At 45.4% G+C, this 23368-nt stretch overlaps 1 protein-coding gene across 1 annotated transcript in view; it reads right to left on the minus strand.

The window, feature by feature from the left end:
• The window catches only part of LOC115534873 (disks large-associated protein 2), a 69486-nt gene that overhangs the window by 35860 nt on the left and 10258 nt on the right, over positions 1–23368 (minus strand). The window contains exons 3-6 of the mRNA XM_030346154.1: positions 12080–12130; positions 9998–11361; positions 2773–2990; positions 234–381 (exon numbers count right to left, since the gene is read on the minus strand). Of these exons, the coding sequence (XP_030202014.1) occupies positions 234–381; positions 2773–2990; positions 9998–11361; positions 12080–12130 (1781 nt within the window). The remainder of the gene's footprint in view (positions 1–233; positions 382–2772; positions 2991–9997; positions 11362–12079; positions 12131–23368) is intronic.

Raw genomic sequence — 23368 nt, forward strand, 5'->3', positions numbered from 1 at the left:
GTGCTTACCCTTGTCTACTTCTACTGGAGACTACCACGGCTACGCTGATGTAGCCTAAAATAACCAACGCCAAAATTAGCAAGTTAATACCGCTGCTGCTAGCTCGAGCAGCGCTACACCACAGAGCTAAAACCGACTTCCTCGTCTCGACTCCGTCATCCTCTCCCCGGCCCCCGTATCGTCGTTGGGGGGTTGCCTCGGTGCGCTCTGTCGGGGCGCGACACTGGACTCACCTGGCTGACGCAGCTAGCCTGACTGAGGGTGCTGACAGCGCGCATGTAGCTCTGGTTGCGCGAGCGGAAGGGCGGCGGGTGGAAGCTGCTGGGGTCCAGAGTCACGCTGGTGTGTGGCCGCATGTCTCGGGTGGTCTGTAAGTGGTAGCTGTGGCACAGGGGTGGAGAGAACGCTTGTGATTTGTCAGAAATGTCGAACCTCTTGGAACGTGCTAGCATAGTGCCGGTGGCCATAGTAGGTGCGTAACCCCAGTCCTGATGACTTATCATCCGGACATATTATAATCAACTATCTCGTATCTCTTTACAATTCTAAAAGTAGTAAACTTGAAGTGATCGGATGCCATAAAGTATTAATTGAGTGACCTATGGGGGAAATAGTGTGGATGTGGGCTGCTTTCCAATAGTCCTCAAGTTAACATATTGCGGTTGATCACAGGGCCATATCGCGGCCACATTTGAGCATATGTGCGCCTTGCCCACGTCATTAATCACCTTTTATGACGCTGAAGCAGCTCAGCTAAGGCTCAGCCGTCCCGACTCAACATTGTTCCTTCCCTCATTGTCAATGACTACTGCTCATGCTCGGGCTAAGGTGATCAAGCCTCAGCTGGAGCATTGGGAAAGGAATACCAGAACGGAACCATTGAAGAAGTATGCACGACGTCTCTTCAAAATGTCCCCAAAGAACCGGCCTCGGCCCGTCCCTCTGTGCATCCAGAAGGCGCACGTGTTGTGGTGTCTGTGCTACCGCCCATCAGAGACACATTGAGAGCTATGGCTTTCATAATGACTGAGGATCAATTATTCAGTGCAGGCAGGCAAAATAGGGGACAGGTTTGTTATTTCTTAGTACAGAGAGTTTTAGCGTACTTAGTGTAAGCAAAAAGAGCCTTTACAATAGAAGAAGACTTGGTGAAGATTAGCACCATTATATAGGGATGCAACTCTGATAAGTACAACCCCTTATGCCTTCCTTTGATTACCTTTTCACCTCTCAATGATATTAAACATCCCCAGGGGAACTTTAACCTCTGTGTATTAATCCATCTAATGCACTTATACATACAGTACAGACCATCAGGTATGATAGCGACTTGTAGCTTAGCAACTGTAAAGTGTGCGTCTATCGTAGGCGTTACATGAGGGTTCAAAAACTTTTTTTGTTACAAAGTGGTTTACAGACCAACAATAAGAAACTATTCACAGATGTATCATCATAGGAAAAAAATGGTCACTCATAACCCTAATTATGGGTCTTTATAATAAACCAGGGCACGGGTAGTAGAGTTATCGTCACTAGTGTAGTCTGCTACCTGTGCCCTGCCATCTTAAAGCAACAGACCCATCATTTGTGTTATGAGCAACAGCTGTGTTTGTGCCATGATGACACATCTGTGAAATGAGTCTGTTGTGGTCGTCGGGATCTCTGTGCCATAAAAGGCCCAGTCACACAACCAGCAGTAGTCCACAAGCTCGACTCGGAGAGAAGTGACAGTTGTTCTGTACGCTCGTCAACAGCGCTGTGATAACACGAGGCCCACCGGCCTGGTAAGACGTTGCGCAAACATCGAACTGGCAGATAATAAAGGTCAGCAAAACAAACCGATTTGCTGCAAGTGACACCCAGCAGAGCACAGCTTTACCTGATCTTATGAGGCATCCGAGAGGAACGGCACAAAAATAGCAATTCCCGTGGTGGAGCTAGCTCTGTGGCTACACGACCAGAAGCAAAGAACATCGGCTAAAATGCTAAAAACCTCATACAAATGTGCATACCGCTACCTAGCCAATCACTGCTTGCCAAGCCGGGTCTTTACTTTAACGGAAATGTCTAATCACTGGTTTCACAAAGACACACACAAAGACAAATGTGTTTTGACATAGGTGTCATGGAGCACCTACTTAAAGCCAGGTTTATTGTGTTTCAAGAAGCTTTTGCAATTAACTTAAGCAGCCTCTTTATGAGGGACGTGTTTGAGAGGAACGAATGGCATGACACGATGAATGTCCACATCTGGAAGGATCATTTCCTGGCTGTTAAAGATCATAGAAACAAGATTTCTTTCTTAGCAAAAATGTTTCCTTAAAATTACTTCAATGAGTACTTTTTTATTAAGCTTCTTAAAGTATTTTGCCTGTCGAAAATGATAAGAAACGTACCCTCCCTCTCTCCCTCCCTACGTTTCTCTTTTATTGTGCGTTTCACACACCTGGGCTTGACAGGGGAGATGGACAGTGAAGAGATGCCCTGATTGGTCAGAAATGAGCAGGAATATCTAATATTCTACTCAAGAACATCTGACGGACGGCTATGGCCATTTCTAACAAATCAGTAACAGCTCAAGCAATAGCTCTTGAATCCTACTTACAGCCCCTTTAAGTGTTAACTTCAGCAGATGGAAAGGTCATTTATTACAGCCATCAGGGCAGACCTATTCAACAGCCCCCGGCCATTGTTGAGCGTATCACAGCCCCGGGTGTCCTACATCACCTGGAGAGCTAGCCCCCCCTCCGGCGGCCCAGGGGGCGCTCCTACCTGTGGGGGTCTATGTGGACTCTCTGCATGGCTGACTTGAGCACCAGGGCGTCGGGCCGCACGGCCCTCTGCGGGGAGGTCTTGGGGCTGGCGTCCGAGTCGCCGCTGTCGTCGTCCACCTCGCCCATGGCCTTGACGTAGCTGCTGCTGCGCATCCTGCGACAGGGGATCTCCTCGTCCTTATCCCCGGGGTAACCGCTCCACTCGTCCTGGGGCACCTGAGAGAGAGAGAGGGGGGGGGGGGGGGGGGGAGGAGGGGGAGAGGGGGAGAGGGGGAGAGAGAGATTGAGAGAGACAGAGAGAGAGAAAGAGAGACAGAGAGAGAGAATACGAGAGAGGGAGAGAGAGAGCAAGAGAGAGAGAGAGAGAGAGAGAGAGAGAGAGAGAGAGAGAGAGAGAGAGAGAGAGAGAGAGAGTGCTTTTCTTTAATACTTTTGTTAGCACTCCAAAACATTACGATGAGATTAGTCACCGTAGAAAGGAAATACATTGTCATAACTACACTGGGGCTTTTTTAGATAGCATGTTAAAAAGAAGACACATTGATTGAAATCACTAATTACAAACTAAAGAAATGCAAAAGACCAGTTTGAATGTAATATGAGCGCTGCATGCGTCCACTGTCTGCGGCCTCTGAAGATAACCGAGGCTTCACCATGTTGACAGCTTTGTTGTCTAGCTGCAAGAGTGCAAAGGTGATCATTTTATTTAAGCTATATTCACGTTACCTGTGTTTAAAGGAGGGTTATGATGGCGTTGTACATGTTATTTGTGTATGCCTGTGTGGTTGTGAGATAAGACTCAACAGGCCATTCTGTGAACATATCTCTCCCTCTATTGCATTATAATCCGCATCTGATTGGTCCCCATCCTCATCCCCCATGCAAAGGGCGGCTCCCGAAAACCAACCAACCCCACGACCTAATCATCGGGAAAATGTTGATCTGCATCGTTATAATATTACTGCCTCATATAACTACCTCCAGCTGTATCCCCCTAGCCTCTCCCCTCCATCCTCGCTGTGATATGTCCACCATTCCACTGGAGGATACAATGCGAGAGCACTGCATCGATTCTGATTGGCTAGCTCTCTCTTTGCATCCCGCCAATGTATTTCGATTTACATATCAATGGAAAACTCTTCCTGGTCTTTGTGAGTCTAACTTTGTGGGAACAGCGGGGGAACAAATTGCTTCAGTTAATATACTAAATATTCTATCATAAATTATTCCTTAACATAACAACATAACTGCGGACTGACTCTGATAGTAACATAACTTTATCATTTTTTCTTCATCAGTTACACTCGTGTTTGTGTTTGTTTCACGTAGTTTAATTTTCTGTTACCACAGCACTAGTTGTCATAACTGTATTCCAAGCATCCAAACAGAGGTTACAATGCCACAGTGCTAGTAACTTAATTAACCGCCAAACGATCACCAGACATGCTGAATAAGGAATACCCTGCGGTGAGTGGCTCACTCCGACGCTGTTGCTCCACTAAAGTGTCTAACATTACGATTAATTCCGCCGAACACTGCAACCATGGCAACTGGAGGGGAAGAGACATGATTTAGAACCATCTTGATAGCCTTTATATTGAATTACCAGGATAATTAAAACATTCAGTCTAAAATGGATGAATAATGGCGGATGCATAAGCAGAGCCCAGGAGGATTATGGGAACATGACATGTTGGGTCATGCTAATGAAATACGATGAATATGGATGCAAACAACAAAAAGGAAACTGCCACGTACAGAATTTTTATTGTTTAATCAAGTGTGTAGCGTGATTTAAAAGCAACAAGTGGAATCCATTCAGGTCAATCTAATTTCTAAGGGGGAATCTATCTATTAACAACAGCACTTAAAACAACAAAGAGTAATTACCTCTGAGCTTAAGTGTCTGACTTGACGTGAGGATGAACTCTAATTAATATCGGCAAGGTGAATTAGTGACGTGTGCCTATGTACTGACTCACACACACGCGCGCACACACACACACACACACACACACACACACACACACACACACACACACACACACACACACACACACACATACAACCAAACACACACACGTGGCTTCCTTCTCCCAAGGACGGCAATCACAAACGAGAAGGTGCCACCTGCTATATGCTCTGGCCCCACTGTGTCGCATCGATCTCGCGTGAAGCATGTTAAGTGGAACATTCTGTCAGTGTGTGTTTGTATGTGTGCGCGAGCGTGCGTGCGTGCATGTGCGTGCATGCGTGCGTGTGTGTGTGTGTGCGCGTGTGTGTGTGTGCGTGTGTGTGCGTGTGTGTGTGTGTGTGTGTGTGTGTGTGTGTGAGAGTGAGACAGAGAAAGAGAGCGTGAGAGACTGAGGGACAATAGCCCCAGGACGCTAACGTTCTGCCAGTTTTGCAGTCCATACAGTTTTGCAGTCTATCGCTCGCTGGTATCACTGTAACAGTCCCTCGGCTGCCGTCTGACAGGGAGAAGAGGACGTAGGATTGTTGATGGTGTGACATTTGGTCTAACTCGCCCTTTTTCCTGGGAACAGATGCTCCCCTGTGTGGGCTTTTCCCTCCTTGCTGATTGTGTAAGTCTGCTCAGGCAGATCTGAGATTTGACGCAATCGCAACGTTTACAGTTTGAATTTGTTATGTCCCAGCTTAACAGTACTTCAGCTCAAATCACAGAATGACCAATTAACGCCTGCCTACAACGAAAACTAGATGGAAATGATGTACCTGTTAAAGTTCTTCACAGTACTTTGTCATCAAACAGGGCAGCCTACACACATATGTTAGCGTGACAGTTGTGTCTGAGTGCTGTGAAACGTGGCCTAAATGGCCCTTCTTTGGTTGTATCCATGACGGACAAGGACAAGTTACACAGTGAGTTAGACGGAGGGAGTTACCCTGTGGGTTCTGTTCACTCTGCTGGATCTAAAAGGGCCCAAACTACCTGGCTTAATCGTATACAACCACTCTGGATCATGTGTATCAATCGAGACACAAACCCCCTGTTTCAGCCCAAGCTCGAACCTGAGTCGTAGGAAGGAGAGGGGACGTATTATCTCCATGGCTACCACCCAGGCCCGCTTTTTGATTCACTGCTTCTTAAACTGGCCTTTGTGCATGCGATAGCATGTGCTGCCACAGCAGGTATGCAAAGTGACATGTTTGGAGTAGCCAACTGACATATTCACCTGAATATCATGACAATGTAACACAAATAAAGTTAGAAAACGGCACTGAGTTACCAGATCAATGTAACCCACCTAACAGCCAGAGGCCAATATCCATTGACGACCTCAGCGGAAGATCCGGAAAACTGAGCTGACAGTTGGGTCGGTGGGGGGCCAGATGTTATGTGAACGCCTTCTGGCCATGGATCCACACCATTACCCTAATCTGCCCCCCTAACTACCCAGCCCCGTCCAAGCCCCCTTCACCAACACTCACCCACACCAAGCGTTGGGGAGGGGGGCTGTGTGTTGGGGAGGGGGGCTCTCCCTACTGGGGAGGTGGGCTGTGTCCGGCTGGCTAAGCAAGCAGCGACATCATTTGTTCCAGCGGTGGCAGTAAATCAGAGGGACGTGGGGGCGTCGCCTTGACCTTCAGAGGAGGCGGGCTGCAGATCTGAGCAGGAGCATCAAGGAGGCACACGGCCGAGCGGGCCGCTGCCAAGTCACCGATATAAAGTTGTTGAACCGGGGGAAATTCTCTGTAGAGTACCAGAAGTCTGCTTTTTCCGGCTAAAACGCCCTTCAAGAACGCTGCATCTCTATCCGCCGCCCAGCCTAGCTGGAGCGAGTCGGACATGGGACCGGGGTTATGACGACGTGCCCTCGCTCCTATGGAAACCAACGTGTCCGTTTCTTTCAACGCTTGACGACTTGTCAACAGTGGCGCTGCCAGGAATGGATTTCATGAGGGGGTTGATAAAGAAACAGAAACAGAAGCATGACAGATGCTGCAAGCTACCGGTTTATTCCCCATTGATTTTATTTAGGACCCAACGTAGACACGTGGAATCAATCTTGCGCTTCGCTTAAACTCGTTGGTGATAGGGTCGAGGTGGCACGCCATCCCACGCCTCCTCTCTCCTCTACTCGTCTCCTCTCCTAGTCTGCCCTCCTCCCTGGCTCCACTCCTCCTATCTTTCCCTTTCCTCTCCTTGCCTCCACTCCTTTCCATGGCCCCACTCCTGAGCTGTTAAAGTCCCATAGAGAAGAGCAGCTATAGTAGTGTAGTGTAGTTGTTCAGTGTAGTGTAGTGGTCATTTTCATCATATATCGATATACGTATGGACAATAGGGGGTTGCAAATACATTTGTTCTGCTTCAGCTCCACTCATCATAACCAACATTCACCATCTCCATTGGATGAATCTGATTAGACAAAAAACACTTTGCATCATGGGATATAGTGAGGAAATAAGTAGGTTCACATCCGTTTTTGTGTTTAGTATTTTATTTATGATGCACTATACTAATTAAAGCTAAGGTAGGTCATTTGGAGAAGACAGCCTGAGTATGCTAGATTTTGAAGCATCCAACTAAATAAATCCCAGCCCTCCTTCAAGTCTGCTTCGCCTTGTGGAAGTCCTGTGCAATAAGAGCTGGCGCAGGTAGACAGGTAGGTAGGTAGACAGACAGACAGGTAGGCAGGTAGACAGACAGACAGGTAGGCAGGTAGACAGACAGGTAGGCCATCCAATAATTTCATTCGAGGCGAATTAAACTATCGATGCAGTATATTACAGTCCTGCATCAGCCCCATACACCAATTTTTTTTGGATTTATAGATTGCTGTCGAGATGTAAAGATAGTTTACAAATATGACACAAAATGCTTCAATGATAAATTGCCTAACCTTTCTATAAGTTGAGCACGATATAAGAACAATGTAAGTACTCACTACAGAATGCCAAAAGGCTAAATATTGCACTATATAGGACACAAATGAACCAAAATCCTAATTATGCGCCATGAATCTATCGGTGTTACATGAAAGGGTTCGTCCAAGTACCGTCCAGCCCAAGCTGTCGTCAGCTGACCTCTCATTGCAGCTAGTAAGCATAAAGATCCAAGTTGTACCCTAACAGTAGGCTAAATGGGATGAATCTAGTAATTTCCCCTTTACAGGGGTGAAATTATACCACCAGGTGAGAGTATGATTAGCCATTACAAGCCGTTGGAAAAGGCAGATTTTCTAACGGCTTGTAGTGGCCAATCAGCACACACCCTCAGACCACCCAAGACCAGGTCCGCACCATGGGCGATCGGGCTTTCACCCCTTTAAGTAGTGCATTATACAGGGAACCAGATTCCGACACTCAATATAAGGACCACCAATAAACACTTCAAAAAGGGCGATGCCCTTAACTGTGCACAGTTCAGGGCATGAGTGGGATGTTTTTAAGAAACATGAATTCTAAGACCACATTCTGCGTGCATAAGCCCTACCAAAGTAGTTCAACAAACGCTTAAAAACTTAGCTTCAGCTGTTTTACAGCTTGAGCTGGCTTTTGTCATTTCTACGCCAGGTGATTGGATTTCAATTAATAATCCCAAAGATTACGTAATCGCTTTACTCTTTTTTTTGCGGAAGAAGCAGCTGATGGCGAACGATAAGGGGAGACGCACACGGTTTTAATTAAGAGGCCAGTGTCACCGCTCTCAATCAGCCCTCCATTGTGTGGCTTGATCACTATGCGCACTTCCATCCGGCGTTCACATAATGTAGTGCTCCAGTCCCAATATTAGCATACTGTGTTTGACATAATGCCGTTTAAAACCGCAATACAATTACAGCATGGTGTCAATTCATGTAAATTTGCAACTGGAAACAATTCCTGTTTGAGAATGAGTCAGATCATAGCTTTTCCATCTCTGTGTATAAATATGTTTTTAAGGGGACTTACAATAACATACCATGTCTCTAGCTATTGTCATGAGTATAAACTGCTCTTTTCAACTACAATCTCACATTCGTCTCCAATGGGGCATCAGCAAAGGAACTGTGTGTACAAATAATTTCCATCCTCGCATTTGCACACATTAAACATAACTGTATATACATAACATATCATTTTATTGTGTCGGCTGCTAGGTTTTGTAGACCTGCCATTCACCAGAAGCCTTAAGGCTTACAACAAGCAGCTTTTACACCAACAAGGTGTCCGCCAGGAAGGAGAAGCAGGCACCTCTAAATACCTATCCCTGGGACCATCTATGTCACTACTTTCTTCACACAACATGCAGGTAAACGTGTGTCTGTATGTGCCTGGGGCTCATCTGTTGCTCTCAGTCTTCTGCCGTTGTATTGAGTAGTCCGAATGACCCCCATCTCTTATAGATAACGGCTCCCTAGGGAAACCACGTGAGAGGGGAACCACACAACAGCTCCTGACACTCATGGCCATGGGGATCGTTCGGTCGGGAATATGAAACACTGCAGGGAGTTTTTACTGGCAGGAAGGCTTATCAATGCATCAATCAGAACAATTAACTCTGTGGGTCCTACACAGATATCAATCCAAATGGCTTTTAGTCATAGTTTTATATATACAAACCGTTTTATATATGACAATTTCCGGATTTGAATCTCTATCTCTATTTTGCATAATTGTTGCACTTTATTACAAATAGTGCTTTGTTATGAATACAGCTTTCTACCTGGTTTCTACAAAATTTGCAACTCTCATATCTCAAATCGTTTTACGACCCATTTCAATCAAATACAGCTCTAATACAATTTAACACACACTATCTCATGTCATTTGTTTCTTAGGTTAGGATTTTAGTCAGAAAACATATATGCAGGATGAATCACCATCCTTCAAGGTCTGATAGGATTAATATCTCATGTATAGGAGTGATAACAGTTTATATTATGTCCTTACGACAATGGGACCGGTTCACAAAGGCAATGCGAAAATGTTGACAAATAACCTTTAACTAATTGTGCTGCACAGAAATAAGCATACAAAAGTCATGTCATATGTGGAAGTTCAGTCAAACAATGTAGGTCAGGAAGTTTCCGTTAATGGCTTCCCTTTGCATTGCAATTTACAGTCTCGTCAGCATCAGTACCACCCCTCCGTTTTAGAGTGAGAAACCCCAAACCCCCCACACCTCAACAAACAGTGACCAAACACCTCCCGCTAACGGCGTCGACCACATCCCCCGGCATCAGCAAAACCCCAAAGACCCCCCGGACGCACTCACCTGCAGATAGTGACAGGGCCGCGAAGATGGCTTCAGGTCGGTGTGCATCATGGGCTTGTCCAGGTTTAGACTCGACTTCCTGTACGCCTCCTTGGCCTGGCTGACGGTCAGCGTGGACCAGGAGCTCCTCTTCATGAACTTCCCCTCGGGCGCCATGGCCAGGTGCTCGCACGCCGAGCACTTGACGTCGTTGTTGCTCCGCGACGTCTTGAGCGACAGGTCGCCATAGTGGTGCGAGGAGTGGTGGCCCTGCGTCACGTCCGAGTAGCAGTGGCCCACGGGGGCGTGGTGGTAGTGCTCCCCCTGGTGGTGGTGCCGCGACATGACGCTCGGCGGCCGGTACGTGCTGTCGCTGTCCAGGTTGTCGTCGGAGCTCCACCAGCCGCCCGACCGCTGCTGCTGCTGCTGCTGCTGCTGCTGCTGCTGCTGCTGCTGCTGCTGCTGCTGCTGCGCCTGCTGCTTCCTCTCTTTGCTCTTGCTCCTCTTGCTGCTCCCGCCGCCGCTGCTGCCGCCGCTGCCGCTGCCGCCGTGCTTGGGGGGATGTTGGCCGTACTGGTGGGGGTGTTGCGGGTGGTGCTGGTGCTGGTGGTAGCTCCCCCCGCCCGCCTCGCCCTTGGAGCCGTTCATCTTGGACGAGCCCTCCAGCGAGTGGGACTTGGTGAAGAGCTTCTGCACCGAGTGCACCAGGTGGCGGATGCGTCCGGGGCTCTCGCTGCGCTGCTCGGTGGCGGTGGTGGTGGTGGTGGAGGTGCGCTGGTACTGCAGCGTGTGGAAGCCGTCGCCCCGGTGCAGGGGCATCTGTTTCTCAAACTGGTCCAGCAGGTTGGCGGGGAGGCGGTTGCTCTTGGCGCTGGCGTGATGCGCGGATGAGGCGGCGTTGGCGGCGGCCTGGGCCTGGGCCTGGGCCTGGGCCTGGGCCTGGGCTTGAGCCTGCGCCTGGGCGGGCGAGGTGGCCGAGGCTGCGATGGCGGCGCAGTCCTCGCGGCCGGCGGGGTCGTAGTACTGGCTGCTGTAGTGCATCCGGGGGAAGGTGCTGCTGGAGACGTGGTCGGAGGAGGCGGCCGGCGGCATCATGACCGGGGTCACCATCATGCAGTCGGAGTGGATGGAGCTGCGCGGCGAGTAGCGGTGGTGGAAGTCCATGGGGCAGCTCTCGGTGGGGCTGAGCAGGTAGGACTGGTGGCGGGACTCGGCGCCATGGTGGGAGTGGAAGTCGTGGGGGTGGGGGTCGTAGTCCAGGGCGTGCGGCGAAGGGATCTGGTGGTGGGAGCGGCTGCCCGATAAGCCCTTCATGTTCCTGGCTGCAGCGAGGCGTCTGCCTTCATCAAAGTGTTGAGATGGGGACCAAGGGGGAATCTTCTGGTCTGGTGAATCAAAACACATGGGGAAGAGGGTAGGACAGGGGCCAGAGAGAGAGAGAAAGAGAGAGAGAGAGAAAAATTAAATATTTAGAGTTTTTACAAGTTTTTCCACTTTATCACAGTGACAAGGAAGTCTTTATGTGTGTGTGTGTGTGTGTGTGTGTGTGTGTGTGTGTGTGTGTGTGTGTGTGTGTGTGTGTGTGTGTGTGTGTGTGTGTGTGTGTGTGTGTGTGTGTGCGTGCGTGCGTGCGTGCGTGCGTGCGTGTGTGTGTGTGTGTGTGTGTGCTCTTTTTATCCTGACTGTAGATATAGATGTCTGCAGGGTAATATCATTACATACAAATGAATAGTCGCCGTCAAATGAAATCAGGACATTAGGTGGGCGTAATCACTAGATCGGTAAAGTTACCGATCCGAATTACAAACAACACTCGTCTGGAACCAGCAGGTGTCCATTGCTTGTTGGAAATACCCAGCGGATATAAATCCCTTCCCTTAATCCTGGGTTTAGCCTAGGAAGATGGCACACGCTCAAGACTCTGAAACTTCTCAAATTCTTCCAGCAAATGAGACGGCCGTGCCAACTCAGCAAAGACTGCTAAGTCGGCCCTTGACAGCAACACGACTGAGTAAGGGAACAGTGTACATGGGGGCGCATGCACTGGAAGTATTCCTCCCGACGACTTTTTCTATTGGCATTCGGAGTGATCCGCTTCCTGACAATGGTTAGGGACGCCGAAGCCGTCTTCAGGCTGGCCTCCCTCCCACAGGCCTGCTCCCACACCACCATCACCACACAGGATGTGACGTTACCTCCCCTGCCTTTCTCAAAATCCTGCCTCTGATTCCGTTAGGACATGGTCACATTGCGAGATAAGATATGTGACAAGGTACTGCAGCATGGATGTACACAGTAGAAGTCCATAAATACCCCATCAAGAGTTCATTCCAAGAGCTGTAATAAATGGGGATAACGAGGTCTGTTCAAGCCAAGAAATGCATGATCAGTAGTGGATGGCACTTTGGTCACTGGATTTCACAGTTCTGGATAAACTTTTTGGCTTCAAAGGCTAGAGATCTGATCACGTCAACGGTCGTGACTCATGAGTGGTCATTCCAGACCGGATCTTACTGACGGTAAAAATATATGCAGCGTTGGATGATGAGAGAACAGAGTGGAGATGCTCCACTCTGTTCCAATCTGGCATCCCGCTTCACAGAAGTGACAAGCATAACAGTCATTATAACAGAGGAGGCTGTATGTGACAACAGTATGTTTTGGATTGGATGGTGTTGAATCAGTTAACAGCACGGGTCTGCTCAACAGGACTTAAAGGGACTCTCAGATTACATGAATGTGCCATAAGGGAAAATAGAAACTGCTTAAAGGACAAAATCACTATTAAGTATGACCAAGGAATAGCCTAACAGAAGGAGGCCTTCAGAAGCATTTGAAATTTACAAGTTCACAACTACTTAAGTGTTAAAACCGACTTCCTGTGTGTCCGTATGGGCAAGTCGGTTTCCAAGGTACAGAAGATTTCAGCCCTGCAAGCCCTTTCTCACCTAGTTCATGGGGATTGGGCCTTTTTGGTTTGTGTGCATTTAAAGGTGCTATTAGTACGATTTTAGTGCTGAATGCAAAGCTTTTCAATGTTGGAGAAACATAGGGAGGTATGGAGGGGGGACCATTTTAAGGTTTAATTTTCAAAGCTTGGTTGCTTCTGGTGTTTTCTGCTCCGTGTCTTTACAACTCTCAAATTGTACCTTTTTTTTTCAGCTTTAATATTCTCTATATATTCTTATTTTTCAAAATTGAAATCATGGGAACCCCTTAAAAATATATTTACAAACAATTTACAGACTTCACACGTCACAGACTTCAGACTCAAACGTGAACGTTTGGCTGCATCATCAAACATCGTGATGGCCAAAACAGTATCTATTGAATATTCTTAAATCGTGCTATCTTGTATCATTCTATCAATGATAGCAATGGAAGCTGCCCTCATCCGGGCTGTGGAGAATTATGCCCCTCGCTAAAGATATCAAATTCCCTTTGGGCTTTTTGGCATGGCTCAGATTAGCACTGGTTTCACACACAAACACACACACATGCTTAAACCCGCCGCCAAGTGAGCCAGCAAACTAGACACGCGATGTGCGCGCCCATGACACCTAAATGGACATGGCTAGCTAAACTTCCAGGGAGGAACAATTCAAAGTGCTAATCTTTTTTGTAAGCTCGAAGTGCTTAGAAGACACGGAACCCACAGCATCTGAAGATACTGTATATACCCAGCTGCGTAAGACCGTCCACATATTCAATTTTGTGTTTTGCAATGAACGTTAATCTGGCCTTTTTTTGGCAGCAATTATTTCCACAGGTTTTCAGCTTTAGGTTGTTCAAAGAATTTGCACCTAGCAGATTAAATAACTAAGTAAGCGCTCTTGCTCTCTTCACTCTTTTCGAATCCGTTTGGTAAAGTCAAGCAAAAACCTCTGACGAAAAGCCACATTCCTGTTCATCATTTATTATCGTCATTCTCATTATCTTGGATTTAGAAGCTAGCTTTGAATGCTCCGAAGAGTTTTACACTTTGCTTGGGCGCCGACCATTGTTTGGAAATTCTGTGGCATGCGACGCTCCTTGTCCATCATGACCTGAAACTCCCTCCCCCTAAATCTGATTGTTCTGGAAAATGTGTACATTTGTTGGAAGAGGCTTTCAACGGGCTGAGGGTCAGACTGATGTGCAGTAAGAACCAGAATGTGTGAACTAGTCAGATCTAGCAGATGGTCTCAGGAGGCTATTGCGTAGAGGTCCACAATATTCAAAATAACGGATTATTTGCGAGCAGCCATCAGGAAATGCATTATCAAAAGTGGCAAGCAGAGCAGACCCTCCCAAAGGTTATGTGGCTTAGATTCTGTGGTGAGTTGTCCAACATGGCAGCAATTATAGCTGATTACAGTAGGTTTTGTATCGTATTATGCCGAGATTCATTTAAGTATCTTAAAGCTATGTTATTCCCCCCAAAAATGTCATCTCAATTAAAAACAAAAAAGGCTTAAGTTCAATCATTGGGACCCGCCTCTTAAACGTTGAACCTTACCTATTTTTGGTAGAAAACACAAATACATAAAACCGTTGTGTTTCTACTAATAACAGAGAGTTGGAATTCGGTTACCCTAATGAAAGGGTTTTCCATGAATGGACGTAATTATGGCAACAAACCCCACAACAGTTTCAGGATGGAGACAAAATATTGTTTTTACAATATTTTATAAAATATTGTAGTCACAACACACATACCTACTGTTTGTGTAATGTATGGTATAGGTAGTGTCATAATACACATACCTACTGTTTGTTTACTGTTTGTATTTACCTCATAAACGCACAATTTATCATTTTGATATTTCTTTCAAAATCGATACATTTTCATGAATTAATCAGCACTTCTTACTCGATTTTTTCACATTAAGAGTGCACCATTAGCCAATTAAAACAAAATATAGTAGTGGTCAAATAATTCATTTGACGAATGAAGACGTGAAGCTAGAATCATGAATCTTGAATAATAAACTAGGTATTTAACTGTTTAAAGTAATTTGAGGTCAACATTTTACAATAAAAGCATATTTCAGAACCGGATTCTGCAACCACCTGTTAATCATCATATCAAAAACATTAAGATGTGGTTAAGCAGCAATCCTTTCAGTTCCTGAGTCACTGCCATCCTTCCAGGTCAGTCTCCACACCTTACCAATGAACTGGCGACCTCAAAACCTCATCAGATGTTCTCTCGCTTAATAACATTACAATGAAATGAATTGTTATTGTTTTTCATAAGAGATTGCATTCTATTACATTATTCCTCAATCCTCTATTCATCTCCCAGGTAATGCTTGCATAACATCACCCCATCTCAACCCAAAGCACACACACACACACACACACACACACACACACACACACACACACACACACACACACACACACACACACACACACACACACACACACACACACACACACACACACACACACACACAAACACACAAATGTGATGATTTATAGCAGCTGGCGTAGCCCCGCAGTCTCACACCAATTTTGCATCTTACTTTGGTTCACAGGGAGACAATAGTGGAGCACCCCTGGGTGTCTGCTGCCATCCCACCGTAAGGAATTGGTTTATGGTCTACAGTGAGGCAGGAAACCCCCGCCATGAGCCGGGCCTCCTCTTACATAACGCTCAGGTTCTCTAATCTCCAGCGCTCCTGCAACGTTTTTTCAAAAGGGCCTGAAATAAAAATGCGCTGTTGTCATGGCAACCGCTGCCAAAAAAGAAAACCCGTACTGGACTCATGATGAGATTTGCGAGGCGGATCCGGACATTTAAAAAAGAACAAATCAATAATGCAAACGAACGTATGGTGTGATATACACACTCTCGGTTTGGTCGGAGGAGCGGGTGTGTCCGGTGCGTTGCAACGCTTACATATTTATTTATTACCTTATTTGAAATGTAAAGATGAACAATCGTTATCCAATTATAACCACAAAGGCATCTATTTCTATGCATGTTTCTGTTGGGGGAACGAGGAACACCGATCTATCTCTCAGATTGCTCACTTTTAGTCTCCCATGTTGGGGTACAGTATGTCACGCAAGGATGGCTGTGACCTTCAGCTTTGAGAAACTCGATTTATTCTGAGAGAGGGTATCTTGTGAAATCCAATGCAACAGTTTTTAAATGTAAATATCCATAAAACAAATGTAAGAGTGGGAGCACAGAACATTCTTGCCAATTGGAAGGATGAGTCAGAGCTCTTGAATCAGACACTGGAGAAGGACCCCAGAAAACCTACCCCCCCCTTGGCCTCCGAGCCTCCTGGAACATGGGTGGGCGGGTCAGTCTATTCCTGCTGGATATTTTTCTGTTGCTTCAACGTTGGCCACATATAAAGACTAGTAGTGTATATAGGTGTTCTTAAATGTTCTTCCGGGATTGATTTGTGTGATACTATGGTGATGGAATAACAGCTACAAGTAGAAAAAATTCAGTCAGTTATTTATTTACTCCTCGTTCTCCTTTTTACGTGTTTAACATTATGATCCTGTGAGTCCATCTCTCTTCAAAATCTATAGAAAAAATGACTGATCTGTGATCCTTTGCATTAGACATCTCTGATCAGTGATCCTTTGCTTTAGACATCTCTGATCAATGATCCTTTGCATTAGCAATTTCTGATCTGTGATCATCTACATTATAAATCTCTGATCTGTGATCATCTACTTTAGACATCTCTGATCAGTGATCCTACGTGTCTCTCTGTGATCCTTTGTATCAATCTGTGATCCTTTGAATTAGACATCTTTGCTCTCTGATCCTTTGCATTAGACATCTCTAATCCGTGATCAGCTAGTGCCATAACTATCTATCAAACACAGCAGCAGGGAGAGCGATGACACGGACTGGTTGCCTGGGTAACTAAACATGCCTAAACAGAAGCTAACAATAGTTCTACATGCTCAAAGATCTAGTGTGGGCACACAAGCAGGGGCTGTCGTGTGAATGTATGCAACGTATGTCTGTATATCGTGCATACTACGCACTGACCAAACCTTTACGGGGTTGTTCGGTTCAGCATGAGCAGTATGCTTGTGCCAATACTAACACATATAGGACATGTTTCACACAGGTGCAGCAGCAGAGCAGCCTTTAACAAATCAATGGGAATGTGCATTATGTGTACTCGCCCACCACATAATGTCTGCATGCTGTCAGCGGAGCTGTGAACAGCAGCGCGTTGCCCGCCCACGGAAGCTGGGACTCGCTAAGTCTCAGTTAGTTGAACAGCCTTTTCGGTAGTTACTATTTGAACGGTTATTATTTGAATCGGTGAAATAAGGGGGTTGCAATAGGGTTTTCATGTCTGCAAACATGGTTGCCCACACAGCAAGGGGGCAATAAACAGTAATGTGGCCATAAACTAATGAAGTCCCATTAGCGACGACAGCATTGAAATCCATGTATAAACATTTTATTTCCTTTTGCTTGTAAAGCCTAATAATGGAATGAGGAAGCACCGTTTCCTCAGGTGAGTGTGTTGCCTGGGCTTTCCTTTGCATATGAACTTGAGAACATCCTAATGTTTGTCCTCTAAGTTCGTAATAAACACTGACTCAGAGTCCAATCATTTTGACTGTATAAATAAATGACTGAATGATAAATGTAATTCTAAGAAATTTCAGAAGGCTAGCTTTGGTTAATTTTATGATTTAGGTACTTTGCTGTCATTATTGTTCATTATTGTACATGTCCAAGTAACTTTTTTTAAATGCAACGATGATCCTGAGAATAGTATATAAAGAAACAGTATAGAGTAGAGTGATACTGCGTAGTATCACTCTAGCGAGTAGTACTCTACCTTTATAATCATGTTTCTATGGGTACAAGACAGCTAGCCTATTTTAAATTGTCAATGCTATGTTTGGCATTTATAGATTTATCATTTTGTCCATTGATGGATGTAGCCTATACCATCTTGATTGCTAAACTACGTTTTGCCAAGGATTTACACAAGACCTTCGAAAGTAATTCTATGTAGTTTCCCGAAAAAGGTTGATTGCTTACAGATTGTTGTTGTTGTTCCAAAGACTGAACATTGGAATATTTAACATTAGCCTATTGGATCACTGCTAATGGTTTATTCAATTAAGGTGACCAGATTTCTGAAATGAACATGTGTGGACATTAGTGGCTTGGCATTCCATATTGCAACAAAATATCTGATGTTGTTTCTGAAATAGAAAAGGGGACAAATTGACATTTTGCCTATTCTTACCATGGTAAATGAAGTACTGTAGTAAATTATTGGGCAGTAGCCTACATGCCTTATTGTTTACTATGATGGGTTTAAAGCTTTGGTAAACCAGCCAAATATAATCCAAAGTAGTTTCTCTGATACAGAATATTTCTGTCCATTGCTTATCGTCCATGCCTGCTTATAAAGTCGACAGGTAGAACTCTGCATAGCGAGGTCATGTCACAGCCTCTCCGATAGACTTAAGGCTAATAACCAACTCTCTCAAAATTAACTTTCATGAGCAAATAAGAACCGTAGCCATTTAAAAACGTATTCATATCTTTTTTAATCCTTTTTGAAAAACAGGGACATACCGGGAACAGATCCAGACTGAGACACGACTCCAGAACGGGGCACTTTTGACCCACGTCAAGGACATTGTGTGTGACATCGGGGAAGCGTGTGAAACATTGTCCAATGTGTTAGTGTTTAAAACAAGACTAATCTGAAAGAAATCGGCGATCATTGACAAAATCATCATCATTGACGGGTCAATTTAATGTAATTGTGTTTTCCGTCGGTCTGAAACAGACCAAATTAATCAATCAACGAATCAATTCCATAGCTCAATATGCCATATTTCACAACTAAATAAAATAAAGGTGTGGTTGTGTCGGCCACACATTGCCATATGTGCAGAGAAGTTCGCAACTGCTTGATTTATTATTTGTATGTTATAATTTTATACTTATTTTATAATTATAATTACCGGTATAACGTGCTCTCTCTCCAACTGTCTCAAGGTTTTCAACATACAAAACAAACTAATTGTGTGTGTCCTTGTGTCTGACACACATACTACGCACGCAGAGGAGAGAGTTCTCAACTCCCTTAATTGCTTTTATACATTCTTATATATAATGATATAAGGTGTATAATGATATCATTATATTGCCATTGTTGGCATTATTATGATAGCCTCACATCACACAACAGACTGGAATAAGGTAGCCTAACGCAGCAATTGAGGCCTTTTCTATTTTAACCCCTCGCTCACAGCCAGCCTTCTGTTCTCATTGATCAATCTTCACACTGCAGAACATCTGCAGGCTTTGCACTTGAGTGCCTTTACCTTTAAGCCCTGGTCGTCACACCCTCACACGATTTATCCCTTGCACGGTTGGGTGACAAGAGAGTTGTCCATCTGTGTGCCTATCTGCTGTGACCTCGCCCAAAAATAAATCGATTGGACTTGGACTTTAAAGTCAGCCTTCCTTTCCAATGGGCCACACCCACAACTGACTGCCTATTGATATGTTTACGTTCATCATAAACATGAACAAGTAAAGCCATGGGTCCAGCCCTGTGCCACACTGTGCGCTGCTTATTCTAGCCTCTAACCATTCAGCCTCTCACTATCGTGGACAACCGTTAACACCTGCATGGGAAGCAATGGCACCTATTACACCAAATAGGCGCTACCACTTTACATTACAATAACCATGTAATAAGCATTGTATCAACCTCTAAAAGCATATCTTCTCCTGTGCAGGAAGTTCTTTTTGAGAAGGAAATGGGAAGCAATTAGAGTAAAGCACTATAATGTAAAGCAGGGGTGCCCAACCTTTTTCGACCCAAGATCTACTTTTCAAGTAGCCAACCTCCCGAGATCTACCAGTCAAACCTACCTTCAAGCGGGGGGGGGGGGGGGGGGGGGGGGGTTTGTATCGTGGAGGGGGGGGGGGGGTGGTGGTGGTTTGTATCGTGGACCTACGGACTTCAGTGGGGGTTTCATTCCGTCTGCACACGGCGTCTTCTCAACAATAATCAATATTACCTTCCTCCTATTATCTTTTTTTTTTTTTTTTTTTCTTCACCCCTCGCGATCGACTTGGGATCTATCGGCGATCTACTGGTAGACCGCGATCGACTGGTTGGGCACCCCTGATGTAAAGTGTAACAAAAAGAGTATATAGAAATGCTTGATATGCTGTCGGTGCAGGAGGCCCGGCAGGGAACCAGAATTGGGCCAGCGTCATGAACGTTGTCCCTGGGGAGTTGATGACAACGCTGGCAGAACCTGAGCAGTGATGTCAACAGCAGCTGACAATTCTAAACCAATAATATATCTGTTTATGATAGACTAGAAAAGAAACCAATGCATGGAAAATGTTACAATATTCAAATGACAATTATTAGCACCATGGAGGTTGTGTTTTCTTTTATAGACCAACTTATAGAACAAAGTGTTTATTTTATTTTTTATTTACAGTAAAATGTAGAATCTATCGACCTGACCACCTCCATGTAGGAATTATAGGAGCATAGGAATATTACGGTGAGCAATGCTGTTTGGGTCGTTGTTTAAAATTTCTCATGCGAGACATTTAAAAACATAGCCTTTATGACGAAATAAGCTTTTATTAGCCTGTGATGCATTCTGAAGTACAAGCCCAATATTTACACCTATATTCAACTATATTGATCAGCTGCTTGCGGACCCCCGAAAAGAGACGCGACAAATCACTGCATGAACCGCTCATTTCTGGTTCCAGCCGGCTCACGCAGTTGCCACTGTGTCATGCTGGCAGCTGAGAGACCCCCCACACAGGGGTTGCCGGCCCACCCGCCTCAGCTGAAGTGGAGCCGATGGAGAGATATGCTCCATCATATTGTTATGCTTCTTGTTTTTGCTTTACCAATCTGGGGGGTATGCTGTTATTTTACAGCCGGGTTTGTATCGATCCACTTTTAGTAACAGCGAAGAACAGCAAACAGTGAGACTTCGGTGGCAAAGCCCTGGGCCATTTCAATTGTGTGGTTGAGTGGTTCATGTGTTGGAACACAGCTCTTGTGTGCAACACATTTCTGACTGATGGTTCCGCCTGAGCCTTTTGCCTCACTACAATAGGCCTGATATTCAATGCTCCCTTCCATCCCATCTCCCTGCAGCACCTCCCGCCTTCGGTTCATCTGTGACCTATAACTTCGGGGAACTACATTACTGTTGCTCCGAAAGTGCAAACAAGGCTAGCAAATCTCGTAGAAAATCTTTTACTATACGGCTGTCATTTCGGCCTTAAAGGAGCGCTGATAGAATAACATCCCCATAACATCCCTATTAATATAATAGGGATGACGTGAGGGAAATGGGGTCTCACATGTGACTACAGAGAGCTACATATTCCCTGCTAGACCACCTGTTGGGATGAAGCTTGCAAAGATTCACTCAGGGTGTTGGTCGTGATGCTGTTGCTCACACCAATCAGAGGTCATTCTTCCAAAGCCCCGGCCACTAAGGGTTTCAGCATCTCCCTGAAAAATGGCCTTTGGGGGGAGGCCTTGGCAGAGGTCTCCATTGTCTGTGCTTTACTGAGAAAATGCTTTGTGTTTTTCGAAAAGTAACCAAGTTTTAATCGTTATGTGTGGCAATGTTTGCTGCTGGGTGCTCATGCTTTTTTGCGGAGGATATTTGCTGCTTGTTTCTCTAGCCAATAAAGCCAATATTGAAGTGACCTTCAGTGAAATATTTTTTATAACAAAAAATGTAGACACACCTTTTTACAATCCGCAAAAGTCAAAAGACATCTTCAATGCGTCATGTTTTACTGAAAGGTTACAGAATTCCATCACTGGGCCATGAACATCATAAAATAAATCATCCGTGATCTTCTTTTAAAGACATCTGTTAGGGTCCCATGGAGAGGCGGCCATAAACACTCATTTGTGTGTCATTGTTAGCCGGTTCTGCATGTTTTTTCCCCCGACAAACCCCAGGATCCTAATTGCATTCACTCTCTTGAGAGGGTTTGATCGCTCCATGATTGTCGAAAGCAAGATCGGTCTTTGCAGCTTTTAACCAATTAGTTTTAAAGGAAGCCGATTTCACGTGAATCATTTGCTGGGATTGAAATTAAGAATACAGCAAATGACCGACAAAAGGGCAAACATTTTGCCACAACATTTGTTTTACTTTGATTGAAAATAGATTAGGAAGTGGATGAGCTCATGTAGTAAAATCCCAAATCTAGTTGGCATGGTAAAAGGTGTTATCATAACCAAACCATGGATTTTATTACGAGAGAGAGAGATCAGAGTACAAAAAAGAGTGGTCGAGTTGGAGATCACTCTACAGCGGCTGTGGAGTAAATAAAAACAAGAAACAAAGCCGTGTGACTTAGGCCCCAACCCCCCTTAAACACCGCTTTAAATACACAATAAATACACTTGGCCAATGAATAAAGGCTTCACAAGTCACAGTCAGTGGTCTTTACATGAAATTTGAGTGATGGAAAATAGTTTATGGATCCTCAAATGTGCCCAGTGGGCGCTTTAAATGCCCACAATGGAGGAACATGAAATATTGATGAGGGCTACCAAGTCTCACAGCTTACACAACAGCTATTATGGCCCGAGATCAACAGGAACGTTTCCTCTCCATCCTAGATTATCCTGTCAGCAACCGATACGGCCCGTAAATCGGTTATCCTTGAGAAAGAAACCGCAGGCACGTGAACACATAGACACACGTAGACGCACACACACACGCACACACACACACGCACACACACACACACACACGCACACACACACACACACACACACACACACACACACACACACACACACACACACACACACACACAGACAGACAGACAGACAGACAGACAGACACACACAGGCACACAGGCCCACACACACACACACACACACACACACACACACACACACACACACACACACACACACACACACACACACACACACACACACACACACACACCGACGGACATGCAAGGGAGAGACTCGAGTGTTTGGAAAAAGGATAAAGGTTCACCCAGAGGGAGAGCCCAGGCTATAGGCCAGGGATCCAGTGGTTGGCTGCTACCGATATGCTTTCACATGCTGGGTATCCCCACACGCTTCCTGCTGAACTGTTCCCCTCAGTTGACGTCTCACACACACAGGGGGACAATGGATTACAATAGGATTAGAAAAGACACAGAGCAGCCAATGTATTGCATTGATTACAAGACAATGACATCCTCCTCCTCTAATCTAAGGTTATTTCTGGCTTGATTAGTTTCCCTGTGGGGCTGACCTCTGTGATTAAAGGTGGGTCAGAGAGAAGCACGCTGTGGAACACTGGGCAGCAGCAGGCTGACCAGAGACGCATTTAATGCTGACCCAAGCA

This window comes from Gadus morhua, chromosome 21 (genome assembly GCF_902167405.1).
Source record: "Gadus morhua chromosome 21, gadMor3.0, whole genome shotgun sequence".
Classification (NCBI taxonomy): domain Eukaryota; kingdom Metazoa; phylum Chordata; class Actinopteri; order Gadiformes; family Gadidae; genus Gadus; species Gadus morhua.